At 33.7% G+C, this 18,071-nt stretch overlaps 2 protein-coding genes across 2 annotated transcripts; both read right to left on the bottom strand.

Moving 5' to 3' along the window:
- Positions 1 to 2,783: 2,783 nt before the first annotated feature.
- Positions 2,784 to 4,485, bottom strand: LOC113776975 (probable disease resistance protein At5g63020). Its single transcript, XM_027322027.1, has 2 exons — positions 3,576 to 4,485; positions 2,784 to 3,502 (listed from the first exon to the last, which is right to left on the bottom strand). The coding sequence occupies exons 1-2, from the start codon at positions 3,799 to 3,801 to the stop codon at positions 2,784 to 2,786; spliced, it is 945 nt and encodes a 314-aa protein (XP_027177828.1). The 5' UTR covers positions 3,802 to 4,485.
- A 6,742-nt stretch (positions 4,486 to 11,227) lies between these two features.
- LOC113777654 (probable transcription factor At4g00390) lies at positions 11,228 to 12,907 on the bottom strand. The gene has a single exon (XM_027322807.1). The coding sequence runs from the start codon at positions 12,799 to 12,801 to the stop codon at positions 11,563 to 11,565; it is 1,239 nt and encodes a 412-aa protein (XP_027178608.1). The 5' UTR covers positions 12,802 to 12,907; the 3' UTR covers positions 11,228 to 11,562.
- Between the last annotated feature and the right edge of the window lie 5,164 nt (positions 12,908 to 18,071).

The raw sequence follows: 18,071 nt of genomic DNA, 5'->3' as shown, positions 1-18,071 counted from the left end.
CATATCTATCCTAGACTAGAGGAGAGGGGAGCCTAAAGAGGCTTTATGTTAGGGACTAGTAGGGAGTAGGGACACAGACCTTAATAAATCAAGAAAGTATTTTGGCATAATCCTGATATTTTTTTACTGCAAGTGGAATTTAAACCTCCACTTATAGCCCAAGCAGGGTCTTAAGACCCACCTTGATGGCCATTGAACTAAGCTCAGTGGTTTTAAATCAACAGAGTTATTAAGTCACATTACTTTCTTTATAGTAGAAGAAGTGGGCGTGAATGACAAAATTTTAGGACAGTTTTCCGGTACCAGGGCATTCGTGGCAGTAGACACCTCCAGAGTTTTTTTTTTTTTTTGGGAGCAAAGTGGGGTTATTTTTTCCGGAGTTTTTTTTTTTTTTTTTCCGCAGACGACAACTATTGTATAACCTATCTATCCTAGACTAGAGGAGAGGGGAGCCTAAAGAGGCTTTGTGTTAGGAACTAGTAGAGACAGACCTTAATAAATCAAGAGAGTGTTTTGGCATAATTCTGGGATTTTTTTTACTGCGGGTGGAATTTAAACTTCCACTTATAGCCCAAGCAGGATCTTAAGACCCACTTTGGTGGCCACTAAGCTAAGCTCAGTGGTTTTGAATCGACAGAGTTATTAAGTTACATTACTTTCTTTATAGTAGAAGAAGTGGACATGAATGACAAAATGTTATGACAGTTTTCCGATACCAGGGCATCCGTGGTAATAGACACCTCCAGAGTTTTTTTTTTTTTTTTTTTGGGCCGCAAGGGGGGTTATTTTTTCCGCAGTTTTTTTTTTTTCTGGAGATGACAACTATTATATAACCTAACTATTCTAGACTAGAGGAGAGGGGAGCCTAAAGAGGCTTTGTGTTAGGGACTAATAGAGACACAGACCTTAATAAACCAAGAGAGTATTTTGGCATAACTCTGAAATTTTTTTACTGCAGGTGGAATTTAAACCCCCACTTATAGCCCAAGCAGGATCTTAAGACCCACCTTAGTAGCCACTGAGCTAAGCTCAGTGATTTTGAATCGACAGAGTTATTAAGTCACATTACTTTCTTTATAGTAGAAGAAGTGGACGTGAATGACAAAATGTTATGACAGTTTTTCGGTACCTGGGCACTCGTGGCAGTAGACACCTCCAGAGTTGTTTTTTTTTTGGGCCGCCTGGGGGGAAGGGTTTTTTTTTTCGGAGACGACAATTATTGTATAATCTATCTATTCTAGACTAAAAATAGGGGAGTCTAAAGAGGCTTTGTGTTAGGACTAGTAGAGACACGGACCTTAATAAATCAAGAAAGTGTTTTGACATAACCCTGGAATTTTTTTTACCGCAGGTGGAATTTAAGCCCCCACTTACAGCCCAAACAGAGTTATTAAGTCACATTACTTTCTTTATAGTAGAAAAAGTGGACGTGAATAACAAAATATTAGGACAGTTTTCCGGTACCAGGGCACCCGTGGCAGCAGACACCGCCAGAGTTGTTTTTTTTTTTTTTGGGCCGCACCGGGGGGTTAGGGAACTTTGACAGGATATAATGCGAAATACTTCCTGCATTATATTTGGCAAGAAATGTCGAGTTCCATCATGCATATTCTATTTGGCAAGGATGTAAGTTTCTTGGAAAGAGATTTCTTCTTGTTTATCTTCAACAAATAGACATAAAAGGGGTAGGAGTCAACGAGTCAAAATATTGGAAATAACTATAGGAACAGTACGACGACATATTTAATGAGTTGGTCAAACTTTCAAAGTTTCACCTCAGCTGGTAAGAATAACACTATCTAATGAGTCCTTATTTCAACTTTCAAGTTCTCCCGTTTGCTTCTGTGAACTTAGTTGCTCATTCAGCAGCTAGGTACCTGCAATCATTTGCGATTGAACCATTTGCTTGAGTTCCAAGCTGAGAAGGCATCCATGCAGCTCAACCAGCAAATTAGATGCTATTCCTAGTTTTCCTACTGAACCCTTTTATTCATTCCCCAAAGCGATCCGCTTGAGTCCAGCTCTAGCAGGGCTTAAAGTTTCCTTTGGTTGCTCTGTAAGTGTCGAGCGTCTGGAGTGGCGTGTGTATTGCGGATTGTCTTCCTAGTGGTAACCATCTTTGTTCTCAACTCTTCGAGCCTTTGGCACATTTATCATGTGTTCGCACTTGTAGCACTATATGCTGATGGCAAGGACTTCAAATCTTGTACTAGTCTATCCATTTTTCTGTTACCTGCTATTGATCTTCTGCCTCCTAGTCTACTACTTGTCTAGTCTACTAGTCAAATGCTGGGCTATAACCCTTGCTTAAACTCTGATATTCAGGTTAGAACATGAAGAAAGAATAAAGTTGAATCTATTCAACATGATTAAAATGTGACTTTTAGGTAGTATAGAAAAAATACCTGACTCTTGTGTTGGACTTGACTGAATTTAGTGTCTATTAGGCTGCAAATGGATGTGACTCTTGTGTATGATCCAAGTCAGGTCTTGCCATTTGATTAGGTGATCATTTTTGTATCACCACACTTCTTCTATCAAGACGAGTCAAAAGGGTTTAGTCACTTAATTATAAAGTTCAAGTTTCATGCATTTACGTGTCCATTCCCTGGTGGTAATTTTGGTTTTTTTTTTTTTATTGTTTTCTGGTTCAACTCCAACCGATTAACAGCATAGGTTAACTTCCCTTTGTTGGTCACTGGGATATGACATTCTGTTGATATGTCTATTGATTTGCACAAAGTTTGTCACTTCCAAATCAAACATTAGTATTCATATTGTCTCTACTTTGGGGAAAAAGAAAAGAGTAATACTATACCTAAAAGCAGAGTAATTTTTGCACTGCACCATTCGTTAATGGTACCATCTCCACCTTTTGAATCATATGAAAGGACAACAATACTCCTACTTCCATTGCAATTAGACTTAATTCCTAGTCCTACAAAGGAAATGCAGGAAGAGAATTGTTTTATCATGTAGGTTGGGTCACTCTTCATTATCTCAGCGGCCATGTCTCTTATCAAAGGATGCATCTTCAAGCAATCCACTCCATCATCATTCACAACACAATCCAGCAAAAAAGCCTTCACGAGTGCTTTGAGTATGGTATGACCCTGATGAAACTTTGCTTCTCTGCATCTTCTATCTAGCAATCCTTTCGAGATGAGCCCTCGAACGACTTCATCCCTTGGAATTGTTTCATCTTTCAAGAGGATAGAGCAATGCAAGAAGCAGGTCTTCCACCTTTCATTTCTCAAGCCATAAAAACTGCTTTTCATTACCTCAAAAACCTTGTCATCTGGTCCTTCTTCCATCTCTGCCAATGCATCTCTCCACTCACGAATGTCATTAGCCCCTATCATGCTTCTCACCTTAGCGATGATTCCAAGCGGCAAACCTCCGTACTTTTTTGAAAAGGACACGGCCCACCTGGCAATCTCTAGGACATCTGGAGGGAGCTTTTGGTCCCTAATATGAAGTTTCTCCATAAACAGCAGCCAACCTTCATGAGCAGAAAGAGGGAAGTTGATGATTGGTTGAAAGAAGTAGAAATCAAGAAAGCGAAATACCGACACCTGAAAGGAGAATACTAGAGGAGACCATTTCGTTCGCGTATTTCATTGGCACAGTGTGTTGATGCAATGATTCGGGAGACATCAGATCTTCGTGAACAAGGGTCATTTTGCAGTGGCTATACGATTCCTGTCCAAGTGGAAAATAAGCCTTGGTAACAGAAGAGCCAATCAGTTCAACAAAATTTGACGGACGCACGGGCTGGGTTAACGGATGACAAGGTTTCATGCAATGGGATCTATGGTATGCCTGGAGTAGGCAGAACAGCTGTAGTAAAAGAAGACAAATTTTTGAAGCATGTATATTGGTTCAGTGATGCTAATTCTGCAGTCTCCAAATTGCAGGACGACTTGGCAGGAGACTTGCATGCCGATATCTCAAATATGGATGTTGGTGATGATAGGTAGAGGGCAGCCAAATTATCAAGGGCATTAGAGAGGAAGAACAAGTTTGTGATCGTACTTGATGGTGTATCGACACCTATTGATGTTGGAAAGATAGGAATTCCTCTAGGAAAAGAAGGGAGGAAGTTGATTGTGGTTAGTCTATCATTGGACGTGTGCTACAAAATGGGATGCCAGAAGGAAATTAAGGTAGGTGGAACCACTTTCTGCTGATGAAGGTTGGATGCTGTTTATAAAGGAACTTCATATTAGGGACCAAGAGCTTCCTCCAGATGTCCTAGAGATTGCCAGGTCCTGCTCGCAGGGACAAAAATGGGCAAAACACAAGATGCTGCAAACAGTGCAATAACAGAAAAAATAAAAAGGAAAAAGGGATTGTCTTTCTGCCTTAAAACTACTGAACCAAATAGCCAAAGAACTTGGGAGAAAATAATGGAACGTAGATGATTTGAACAAGTACTCAACAGCATTACCTAGTGAACAATGAAGGTATATGGGACAATCCCTACTTAGATGGATTAATATTGGGAATGAAAGTTGGGCAAAATAAGGGTGTCTTCACCCCTAGATATAGGGAAATAAAGGCACTAGGAGTTGTATGTATTGAGTCCAGAAGTAATAGGGTTTTGTGGATTTTAGACAGAGCACTGAAAAGAGGAGGAAAATGATCAGAAACTCTCTTGGAAATTCCTTTTGGTTGAGTGACATATTCTCACAGCATGAGGCAAGCCAAGGATTGGACTCTTGGCACTTAAAGCAGATTAAGATAAAATTACTACCAAAATAGTGTGGCCATAAATATTTTGAACAGAAAGTTAATTTTGTGTAAAGTGCAAAAAAAAATTATATAATTTTCCTGCTCGTATTGAATTCTTACCACGTTTTCTACCCAAAAAGAGGGAATTAAGATTATACATATACATATATATATATATATATGTATGTGTATACATATATACCTATATTGAGGATGCGTTAATTTAATTGTTAAGGTTGAGACTCTAAAACGTAGACGTTGTGAGTTCAAATTCCTTTTCACCTTCACCGTTTTTTAAATTCCTCTTTCCCTGCTAGGACAAAGTTTTTTTAAATAAAAAAACCTACAGTTTATCTTCAAAATGTGCATTATATATATATATATATATGTATATGTATATGTATATAGACAGACACGCACATAACCTACAAAAGTCACTTTGCTTCGTTAACAAGATTCTTTTTTTTATTTTTTCCCTCTGCTACTAAATAAAGACCGATCTTCCTAGGAATTTAGAGAGAAAAAGAAAGGAAATTTCCTCCCATCCTAGCTACAAGTTCCATTGAGGCATTGACCAAGCTCTATGACCGAAAGTTGCCAATTGCTCAACCGCGTAATCCTGTAAATGAAGTAATAACTTCTACCCTAGGAAGGAAGACCGGAAGATAACAGGTAAATCCAACCAAATTTCCAGGAAACTTTAGTAAAATGAATTGGACATTTCTTTGAAGTTTCTAAATGATTTTGGTCCCCATGGCATGCACGTGACATCTGCTACGGTGTTCTACCTTTCCTTTTGTTTTCTTTTTTCAATATTTAAATAGGTATGAATCCTAATTATCACTGTGTTATTTTTCCCACTTTGAATGAATTTTGGTTTCCCACCTAGCAATATTTTCCCTTTGTACAATACAATCTTACATTTTCTAAAAAAAATCATAATTTTTTTCTTGGCTTTGTTTTTAGTGTACAAAAAAAAAATTAGAATGCTCTGTCGAGAATTAAAATATAGGGAAGTGACCTAAAAAAAGAATAGAAATAATATCTGTGTGTTTGGATAGGTATTCTGATATTACCCAGACTAGCAAAAAAATTTTGATATTACTTTTTCTTTTTCTATTTATCTTTCTCTGACTAAAATACTTTTGAGGGATTTAGGCGGTTAGGGAAATAGACTTGGAAGATAAAGAAGAAGGAAGGCTTCTCATTTCAGAAAATTTACTCCACAAAACATGATTAATAGAAGTTGACATCTCTGGCCAAATGGTAGGTAATACAATAAACTTTTTCACATTTATATCCTCGTGAACATGGAAAAGATTCCCTTTGTACTGCAAATTTTCTAATGAACATTTTCACTCTTGTCCAAAGCTATGTACATTATCAAAGTAGAATTGCTCAAGAACTTAACTTTCTTTCAAGATATACCTAGCTTTTGAAAGACTGACTAAAATGTAGAGATTTTTATTTGACAAGCAGTTTGTGGTTATGACCTCGTAAGTATGTCAAGTTTTGGACAATCCCTAAATCTTTTTTTTTTTGTCATATGACCACGTGTGGTATCCTGAATCAGTTGTTTCACCGAGAATTCGATTCTTAGCAGTGGTACTCACCTAACTAGGCTACTACCACCAGACCAAAGCCCCGGGGATAATCCCTAAATCAGTAGATGATGTATTAGTGTGGTTCGAGTTGCATATGGAGGTGGGTTGTGTCCTTTCGGCTTCCATAGTGTGCCTAAGTATAAAATTTTCAGCGAAGGAACAAATAAAATAAAGTTATGTTCACTCTGTGAATATAAGTGGATAATAAAATGCAGTCTAATTGGTGAGACGTTTCATTTGTAATTCACAGGCCGCGAGTTAGAGTCATTAAAGGAGTAGGTTGAAAACTATTATTGATGATACGCTTAAAAAAAAAAAATTGGTGGACAATTATGATATTCACATAACCTATCGAATAGTAGAATATGTGTTTAATGAATTACATAATAGGAGGCAACAAACCACTAATATCCTACACAAGTTATTAAAGTACGAATTTTTTGTGTAAAAAAAAAAAAAAACCCCCCACAAAGCATAAAGATTGTATTTGTAGTGATCAATTATATATAGTGACAAATTACTCCCATTACTTGTTCTCGTATTAAAAATTGTTATAAATTACTTGTGAACAAGTTGACACACATAGACATGACTTTCAACTAATAATTTGGGATCATTATCAAACTTTTTTCCACCCAATACCAAGGATGAATACCCTTTCATCAATGGAGGCACATTTATATACTTGTTGAGACAACTTGAAATTGACCCATGCAAAAAAATAAGAAGAGAGGATTAGAAAATAAGAAAAAAGGAGACAATTGTTTAACAATAATTAACATGTTCCAATGATTGTATACACTATACTGATTCCAAACATTTGCTCAAACAATCTGAAATTGAACTCCTACAGAATCATACAAACTAAACAACCAGAAACAAAATCAAGAATAAATTGCTGAAGAGATTATAAATCCCACCTCATGAATATCTCTGACGAACACCCTCACTTGACTAAATTAGGAAAACAGTGACGAATTAAATGAACACCCTCATTTGATTGGCTTAGGAAAACAAGGAAAAAATTGAATGACCAAAAAAAAAATGTAGGAAAATGACCACTTCAAGGATGAAAAAGAGCCAAAAATCATATCCTTACAAGGTGACAATCAGAATGGTGGTTTTCTTTTTCTTTTTTTTGTTTCTTTTGTCAAATTTAAAAAGGTGGTTATGGTGAGGAACTGTAGGACGAAGTTGAGAATACATGGCAGCTATGCGGTGATGAAACCGTTATAGAGTTCTAGAAAGTCTGGACGGAGGAAACAATAATATAATTGAAGGTGATCTTCACAGAGAAATCTTATTAAAAAATTTTAAGCAGACAAGGCAAGAACTAGGAATTTGTACAGGCATAGTATCACAAAAATGTTTCAGGATCCATCTTTTCAGCTTTAAGAAATGGTCCTCTTTCGTGCATTCCAATATACTAAAACTGCTTCACTAGAACACAATAAAGAATGCTATACACAATAAGGAACATAGGGTCACCATCTACACAGTATTGAGGAAAGGATGTTAATATTGTGTGGTTATACATCTATTTGGCACCATTCTGAACAGAATAATCTTAGGGGCACACAGTTTTGGTTCTTCATTAGCCAGGTCGAAAACCATACCGGTCTTCATTTATGATCTTTTTTGCTTGGTCTTTGTGAGGTTGAAAACTATTCTCTCAACTAGAATTTTTTCGTTTCTTGCTTTTAAATTAGCTTTTGAATATACTCGTATGATTATCAATCATGTTGCAAACTACTGACAGAAAATTACAGTGTCACAAAAACATGCATCTTTGTATTCAAATGGCTTTTTGAGAAGATGGCCGTAGAAATCAAGCAATACAGGTGAGAATTTGAGCTAATTTCTTAGAAAGTGGATCAATATATGATCCACCAGCTTTCATGCAAAAGCCATGGATCATATTGCTAAATTGTATCCCCCCAAGAGTCTAAAATATCCAAGAAACCTTGACGACCCAAATAACAGCTGAGCACAAATCAACGACCTAAGAGTAAAGTAATAAAATGTGCGACACCAGACCATCCAAATCAGATTATAACTGGCTCCAGAGCTCCACAGAATCAAATGGTATAATTTAACCTATGATTAAGCAAGATGATCAGGATGGATGAATCTAGTATGGAATGCTGCAACCTTTAAGCCCGCAGAGACAGTTCTCTCATAAAGATGTCACAATGTCCAGGAAATATAGCTATATTTTTTGTATAGCATCAGAACTGTTAGCTAAAAACATAATGCCATGTTAGCAGGACACAACTAGCTGTAGAATTTTCAGAAACTGATCCTAGCATCTTTTGATATTGCTTGTACTATTTGTTAACATCCATTTATTGCCTGGTATCCAACAACTCGGCACACATAGAATGACTTGTTTGGTAAATCATAGGAAAAACAGAACTGCAATAACTCATACAGAATAAATAACTAAACTAAAACAATACAGAAATTGCTGCTGTTTCAAACTATTGAACTTACAGGAATACCCAATTGCTATCAGTTCATACAATAATTAGAATGAACCAAGTCTTCTAGGCTGTTAGCGGATTTCACAAAATAAGTAGGAGAAAGTCAAAGCATTACTCCATGCACATAGCTATTCGTGAAATAAGGATTTTACAAGCAGAAGTTGCCGTCCATCTTCACAATTGATAAGTCCTAAAATCATTCTCAAGGAGTTAATCACTTTTTAACATCAATCAAATTCAAAGATATAGAAATCAGTATGGTAATCACCAACTGATTGCTAAGGAAAAAATGAATGGGGCAAAATTAAACTATACAGCTGACTGCATATTCATTATGATAAAACCAAAAAATAGAATATAAAATGCAGTATGAACTGAGGTTCGCCAAAGTTTTGCATGCAATCCAACTGTTTTCCAACTGACATGTCGAGAATGCCAATCGTAAAAAGGGCTGGCCTATTACATTAAACTCCATCAGCATTTTTATAATTGCAGATTCAGATTCTGGATAATGAAATAAAGAAGCAGTCCGAGAACTCAGCCAAAGCATAACCCAGTTTAGGTTTGACATGATGCATAGCAGTTCTTGATTTGGAAAAGTACAAACCCATAATTTGAGTACAAGATAAACTTTCACACAACAAAAAGATGATTACAGTTTGAAAAAGTTAAGAGCAGCCTTACTGGTAACAAGCTATACAAGATTAACAAAATGTATACAGATATTGCAAATCTGGAAATGGGACACGAAAAGAGTTATCGCAAAGTCACTAGTCATGACTTCATTAGTATAATTGAAAGGTGCATATCATATTACTGCAAACCATGTAATTAATGATTAATAGGAATGATTCTTCAAAAAGTCTAACATAAGGCTCATTAGCCCTAGTTTTGCACACATCCATTGCATTCTGCATTGCCTAATTGTTATGTTGTACTAAATCCATAAAATTAGAGGCCACTGATAAATTTACTCCCCAAAATTAAACTATTCCACCCTGATTAAATGGCCTAAAAACACCACAGGTAAAAATCCAGAAAAAAAAATTGAAATTATAAGCCAATTTTGGGTTAGCTTGCAACAACAACAACAACCCACCAATTAGCAGCCAAACTTACTCAAAAACACCCAAAGGTCTACAAAACGATCCTCAAGTTTCATTTTACAACATTTTGTCAATTAAATTTTGACTTCAAAAATCTAATTTTGGTGCAAGAAGAGATATGGTACACACAGTTGATCAAATAAAACTAAAAAAAAAAGTGACAAAATCGAAAAGATCCTGGCATTGGGACTCCAAGTCATCGCTTAAAAATAATTTGATTCTACAGAAAAGTGGAAGCGAGAAGATGGAAAATAAGAGAGAAAATAGAAGGAGAATGGTGGTTATAGATGGTAACTCAGCAAGCAGAAGAAAAGAAGGGGAGCTGACAAAGTAGGAAAACCTGGTGGCACTGGACATGTCACTCAAGTGGCACTTCTTGGCATATATGTCATTGTTAGGTTACTAGTGGCTTGGGATTAAAAGACTTAATAGCATATCAATCACGTTGCAAGTAAAATTAACTTCATCCATCTAAAAGGAGGTTTTTCAATACAAATCTGGAAACCATGGGGGAGAATGATGGATAAATCTTTGAAGAGGTCAGTGCCATTAACCAGTGATACTTAACACTCCAAATAAGTAGTTTATGCTAGAAGAAGTGCCAGGAGAACAATTAGTGCAACCATACTTTGATTCAAAATGGACTCTAGGTTTCCAGTGGAGAACTTGAGCAAATATCTTGACTAGGGCGCTAACCTGTCACAAACCGTCAAAAGTTCTTGGGGAGGATAAAGAAAAGCTGAATGCCTGCATTGACACTGTGAGTAAACACTTAGAAAGAATGTTGCAAAAGGGCATAGATACCTTAATGGTTCACATAGTTTGCTCTTTCTTTCTAGTTTCTATATCACATACCAAGCAATATAGAGTTAAAAAAATTTTCAGATATTTGTCTTAAGCACAAATAACAGGGATAGAGAATATAGGAATTGGGAGGTGATTACTAGATCTAAATCTTAAAAATGGCTTCCGCATGGTTATAGTTGCTTCTTCTAGAGTTGCACTCGTCAGTGCTTCATGTCATAGATTATGGGTTACAGAAAGGATCGACGCCAAACATGGAACACGTGTTAATTGCTACTAAGTTCTCTCTCTTAGAAAAATGGAAAATGGTACTAGCAGATTATTGTTGAGTCGGCCTTTGTAGCAAAAGCTTAAAAGAAGTTTTTATCAGCTACTATTAATTCCTTACCATCTCTATATGCCCACTTAATCATCAGGAAAAGGTAACCAATATCACAAAGCACATCATCAATATAAACCAATGTAGATGCATCTTGTTTTGCATACCAACAAGCAATTAACATCACATTTAAAGTCAATTACCATAGGAATCCAACTGCAACACTAAACAAAATACGAAAAAGCAAACATCCTAATTCAGCACATAAATACTGAAACATCCAAATCATCCCAGTTTCAAAATCATTAACATTCAAAATATAACCTAAAAATGGCAAAGTACAGGAAACCATAATTTGCTAATTACCGAACCTAAAACCATAAAAGTACTAAAGATATATTCAACACCATAATGCTGTGCTGCCTTTTGCCACTACATTAATCATCACCAAACCCCACTAATACAACTAACCTTTTCAGCATTCTTCCAACAACTCAATATCAACCCCCCGATCATTTCAAGCCCTCCAAGACCAGGTTACTCTGCTCAGCCATCAACTCTGATCTCCTAGCCAACAACTCAATCTCCTTGACTTTCAACTCCCTCCACTTCTCCTCCAATTCAGCTCTCTTCTTTGCATCCTTAATCAAATGTGCCCCATTCTTAAGAACCCACTCCTCAATCCTCAAACTGTCAGTAGGACCAAAACTCTCATTCTTCAACCCCTCCACCACATTCTTCTCACCCACCAAATCCTTCACTTCCTTCAGCTTCTCCTCCACCTCATCAACTTTAGGCGTCATACCCACCACTGCGCTTCTACTCCGGCTCTTCCTCACTGCAGTCCCATTAGCCTTAGTACTCTCAACATTCTCCTCCCCATCACCATTCTTCTCTTTGCCCCACACCTTTTTCGAAAATTCATAAGCTTTTTGCTCGTGGGGCTTCGAAAAGGTGAGTTCTTTATTACCCTTCTTCTCTCTTTCAGCATTGTTTTCATACTTCTTCTTCAGCCTCCTGATCTTATCCTGCAACTGAGTCTTGCTAACATCGGTATGGATATTTTTCTTAATAAATTCAAGGAAAGCATTCAAATCATTAATCGGGTCAGCCTTTTTCTTGGCCGAATAATCGAGCATTCCCTTGAGGATAGCAATCTCATCATCCTCGCTCCACAGCCTTTGAAACAACCTCCTCGAATCATCATTAGAATTCCCTTTTCTCTCCGAACTTTCAGCCTCCGCTTCGGGTTTTTTCTTCGACCTCTTTGCATCCTTCCCCTCATCACTTCCCGCTGCCGACGCCGTCCGTTTTGCTCCGGCGCCGGTGGTTGACTTCGCCGGGGAAGCCGGACCCAGCGCGTTGGGCTTGGATCTGGGCTTTTTTGCAGTAGTTGTAGTTTTCTGCGGGCCATCCATGGGTTTTGAAGCAATGGGTTTGATACTCGGGTCGGGTTTCTCGGAAGGGGTTTCGGTGTCGGAGTCGGTATCGGATCCGGACTCCTCATCTTCAGATTCGTCAGATGAAGAGGCTGCAGCAGCGGCAGATGTCGGTTGGGTTTTCGGTGTTGCGGATTCGGGCTTCTTGGTAGCCGGAGCGGGAGTGGAGGCGGTCTTTTTCTCGGAAGGTTCGTTTTCGGGTTGGGATTCTGATTCCTCCGACGAGCCTTCCTCTTCTTCCTCGCCGGATTCTTCCTCTTCTTCGGATTCTACTGTTGGATCAGGTTTTGCGGTTTCACGGGGCTTGGCCATTTTTGGGAGAGAGAAAAATTGACAGAAGGGTTTTAGCAGAAGTCGATCTTCTGTGAATGATTAGGGAAGAGTCGTGGACGCAGGGGAGAGAATAGTTGACCTTTTGGACATAGAAGTGGGAGAGGGTATAGTTGTCATTTTGTTGAAAGGATGGGGCAGTTTTGCTAGATCATCTGTGAGCAGTGACGGTTGTTGGAGTCCATCCATGATAACCAATGATGGTTGGGATCACTTTGGATGGGTGGATCAAGGCATTCAAAATTTTGAAATAAACGGTACAGATGGTAATATACTAGGATCGATCCGGTTTTATATAATTGGAGGCGCAAGCGTACGTTGAAACCAGCCAAAGACAGCTCAGATTGATCTCAGTCATTCATTTGAAATTCGAATGAGCTGGGATTGATCTTGACTGTTCATTCAAAGTTCTGTTTGTTAAAAATAGATTAAATCGAGGGCTCCGTTTGGATTAGCTGTTTTTTGGGTTGTTTTTCAAAAACAGCACTGTAGCATTTCGTTTTTGAAATACAAGTCCGTTTGGATTAGTTGTTTTTGGGGTTGTTTTTCAAAAACTATATGAAAAACTTTTACTGTAGATGTTTTTTGGATTATTTTAGAGGTATTTTTAAAACATATTTTTGGGTATTTTTATAATTTATAATTTTTATATACATTTATGCATTTATAATACATTTATAAATATTTATAAATAAATGTATTTATATATTCGCTAAAAAATATATAAATGTATTATATTATATATAATACATAATATAAATATATTTATAAATGTATAAGTGTATATTATTATAAATGTATAAATTATAAATGAATATTATATAAATGTATAAATTATAATTTTTATATTTTTATATTTTTATATTTTTATATAAATATACATTTATGCATTTATAATACATTATTAAATATTTATAAATAAATATATTTATATATTTATATAAAAATATATAAATGTGTTATAAATTTATTATATTATATATAATACATAATATAAATATATTTATAAATGTATAAGTGTATATTATTGTAAATGTATAAATTATAAATGAATATTATATAAATATATAATTTATAATTTATAATTTTTTTATTTTTATATAAATATACATTTATGCATTTATAATACATTTATAAATATTTATAAATAAATATATTTATGTATTTATATAAAATATATAAATGTATTATATTATATATAATACAAAATATAAATATATTTATAAATGCATAAGTGTATATTATTATAAATGCATAAATTACAAATGAATATTATATAAATGTATAAATTATAATTTTATTTATATATATTAATATTATGTATAAATGTAAAATTAATATTATGTATATTAATATAAATGTATAAATGTATTATAAATGTATTATATTATATATAATACACAATATAAATATATATTATAAATATACTTTAATATACATATTATGTATAAATGTACATTTATATAAATGTATAATATGTATAATATATATTATATATTATATTATATATAATTTATATAATGTATAATATTGATATAAATATATTATAAATATATAAAAATATTTTTTAAATAAAATAAAATATTTATAATATGTATAAATAAAATAAAATATTTAATATATATAATATACATTAATATTAATTATAAATATTATAATATTATAAATATGGTGTTTATATAATATTTCAATTTGTAATATTTATTGTATATTTCATTATATAAATATTCATGTAATATATAATATATAATATATAATTTTCAATTTGTATAATATACATAATATTGTATATATATAATATAATATACATAATATACATTATTACATTATTACGTATTATGTATATGAAATATTATACATAACATTATTATACATTATTATACACAATAATGTACATAATAATATTATACATTAATAATGTATATATTATAATATAATGTACATAAAATATTATGTATAAATATTTACACATTTATGTATACAATATTACATATTATGTTTATTATATTATATTATGTATAATATACAATATTATGTATAATATTAATGTATATAAATATTTATATAATATATAATATATATAATATTAATGTATATAAATATTTATATAATATATAATATATATAATTTTCAATTTGTATATTTCAATTTATATTAATATAATATATATATATAATATACATAATTGAAATATACAAATTGAAATATAAATATGTAGTTGTTTTTTATATAATGTTTGGATATGGTGTTTTTGAAGTTGTTTTGGAAATACACATTTACTGTAGCATTTGGAATGTGAAAAACAGTTTTTCAAAAACAACCCAAAAAACAAGGGATCCAAACAGACCCGAAGTCTTCTCGGTTATTGTATTGATAAACTATACCAACTGCCCAATCCCAACTAAGTGCCTGTTTGATAACATAAAAAGTGCTGAAACTGAATTCATTCAGACATTCAGATGTTATGGGTATTTGATAAATAAAAATTCACCTGCTGAACTTATTAAGTGGTGCTGAATTTGTATGTATTTTTTTCAGCACAAGAATCGTAGCTGAATGCTTAATTTGATAAGAATCAAGAGATTTACTTCAACTACTTTATCTTATCTACCAAATATATCCCTGTTTGTTAATTACATTCAAAATCCTTATTTAATTAAACAACCTAATATTCCCTATTCAAAATCCTTATCTAATTAAACAAAACAACCTGATATTCTCTATTCAAAATTTTTTTTTAACAATAGTATTTTTTTGCAGTAATTTTCATCCACAAACATTTATATTTTGATATTTTTTTGTGCAGATAAATATTATTTATGTGATGCAGCTTATCCACACACACGTGGCTTTATGACACCATATCGAAATATTAGATATTGGTTGTCTGATTTTCGAAATGCTTCTCGTCCAAGATCAAAAGAAGAACGCTTTAACCAAGCACATGCAAGATTGAGAAATGTAATTGAACGTGCTTTTGGAGTATTAAAAGCTCATTTTCCCATTCTCAAAACGATGAAACCATACCCTTTTCCCACACAAAAAAACATTGTCATTGTATGAATTGCTCTTCACAATCATTGTCATTTTCATACCTAACAATTTTAAATTAATTAAATCATAGGTTCTATTTCCTTTTTGGATTAAAAGATAGAAGGGCAAAATTGTACAATTTAGCTTATTAAGCATTAAGTTATGAATATTTATCAAACAGTATAAATAGATTCGGCATTAAGATTCAGACATTCATATATCTCTTTTCAGTGCTTAAAATTCAACAAATTAATTATTTCAGTATTCAGAATTCAGAATTCAGAATTCAGATTCAGTGTTATCAAACGGAGCCTAAGACATATCCCTTCATAAGACGAGAATCCATGCTTGTAGATTATTTAAAAAGTAAAATCTTTTTAAAACGTTCTTCATATTTCGTTAAAATTACACAAATCTTCCTTGAAATTAAGATTTTGATAACAAAATTAGTCCAATTAGAAAAGTAACATTTAAAAAGTACCTTAAGGAGAGGATAAAACTTTTATTCCATAAATACTCCTTATGCATGTATAGAAGTCGTATTAGTATAAGAATAAAAATAATTAAAAGGTAGAAACAATTAATATACACATTTAACCACTCAAAAAGTTCATATTTAATAAATTAGACAACATAAATAAGCAAAAAAAAAACTACACTAATGATTACAATATTCATCAAAACAGATTAGTCATCTCTTTTAATATAATATTTATTGTGATTCTTGTGATTTTGAATAGAAAAATTTTCGAATTTTACCTTTCTTTTCCTTCCTTTCTCCCTTATTTCCATGAAAGTACTTTACAATTGTCTCCTTTATTTTCAAGAAATTACTTTACAATTGTCACAGTTTTAAGAGTTTCAAAGAAAATTGAAAGGAAGGAAAAGAAAGACAAAATTTGAAAATTTTTCTATTCAAAATAATGAGAATCATAACAAACATCACGTTAAAAAAGATGGCTAGTTTGTTTTGCTAAATCTTATAATCATTGGTGTATTTTTATTGCTTATTTATGTTATCTAATTTATTAAATGTGAATTTTGTGAATGGTTAAATGTGTGTATTAATTGTTTCTAACTTTTAATTATTTTTATTCTTTTACTAATACGACTTATATACATGTATAAGGGGTATTTTTGAAATAAAAGTTTCATCTCTTTTTTTAAAATACTTGTTTAATATTACTTTTTCTAATTGGACTAACTTTGTTATCAAAACCTTAACCTCAAGAGAGGTTTGTGTAATTTTACAAATTTCAGGGGAGGCGAGTGAAATTGTCAGAAACCACTGGGAAGGTTTCTAAATTTATCCCTTTTGAAAAGCTTATACCAATCGTCCTTCACATATCACTGATGTGAAATTTTAGTTACTTAGAATGAAAATGAGTAATTTGAGTCCCTAATAAATAAATAAAAAATGATCAATTTTGGTCCCTAATCACTTCTCCATTGAATTTTTGCAAGAATTAGTCATGTGCACATCATGTGACCAACTTTTAAAGGGTAAAAATGGCATATCACTCTAGTGTTGACCAAAATGTAAGGGATCAATCACTATTCTTCTTTCATCTCCTCCAATTCTTCAATCTTCTAAACCTTATCACCACCACCACCACTACCACCGTGGTAATTGAAACTCTATCATGAATTACCTACATCATGGCAACAGCAAAGGGTGCAATCCCAATATTCTGATGATTAGAGTACTAAAATTCCTTAGATTCACTTCTAAGCTTCAAACTGGTGCCTTAACCGGCAAGCCCGTGAATTACCTGCACCATGGCAACAGCAAAGAGTGCAATCCCAATATTCTGATGATTAGAGTACTAAAATTCCTTAGATTCACTTCTAAGCTTCAAACTGGTGCCTTAACCGGCAAGCCCAATCACATGGGCAGATAACTGGCGAAAAACATGAAGACAAAACTAGACGGGGTCTGTTGAAGGAAATGTTCTCAAGCACCTTGCTATGATGATACCAGAGGAAATAATAGTCCCCAACTCACAACATTCAGGATTCTATGAATCTACAACAAAGATTACCAACTTTAGTTGATATCTAAGGCATAAACTAATACTTTAGGACAATAATTCATGTTAAAAAGTTGGAAAAATTGCCAATTTAGTCCCCAAACTTTTTCACTAAACCCGATTTGGTCCCTAAAAGTTTTGTCGCATGAATTAAATCCTTCAAATAAAATTCTTGTGCCAACTGAGGAC

Source organism: Coffea eugenioides, chromosome 7 (assembly GCF_003713205.1).
Source record: "Coffea eugenioides isolate CCC68of chromosome 7, Ceug_1.0, whole genome shotgun sequence".
In the NCBI taxonomy this organism is placed as follows: domain Eukaryota; kingdom Viridiplantae; phylum Streptophyta; class Magnoliopsida; order Gentianales; family Rubiaceae; genus Coffea; species Coffea eugenioides.
Note: the sequence above shows the minus strand (reverse complement) of the source record. Positions and strands in the feature narration are given on the sequence as shown.

What these genes read in the sequence shown, in the direction of transcription:
- LOC113777654 (XM_027322807.1), bottom strand. Translation starts at nt 12,801, where the DNA reads ATGGCCAAGCCCCGTGAAACCGCAAAACCTGATCCAACAGTAGAATCC.
- LOC113776975 (XM_027322027.1), bottom strand. Translation starts at nt 3,801, where the DNA reads ATGAAACCTTGTCATCCGTTAACCCAGCCCGTGCGTCCGTCAAATTTT. An exon ending in CTCTAGTATTCTCCTTTCAG is followed by an intron (nt 3,503 to 3,575) that starts GTGTCGGTATTT and finishes CTGCTCATGAAG; the next exon opens with GTTGGCTGCTGTTTATGGAG.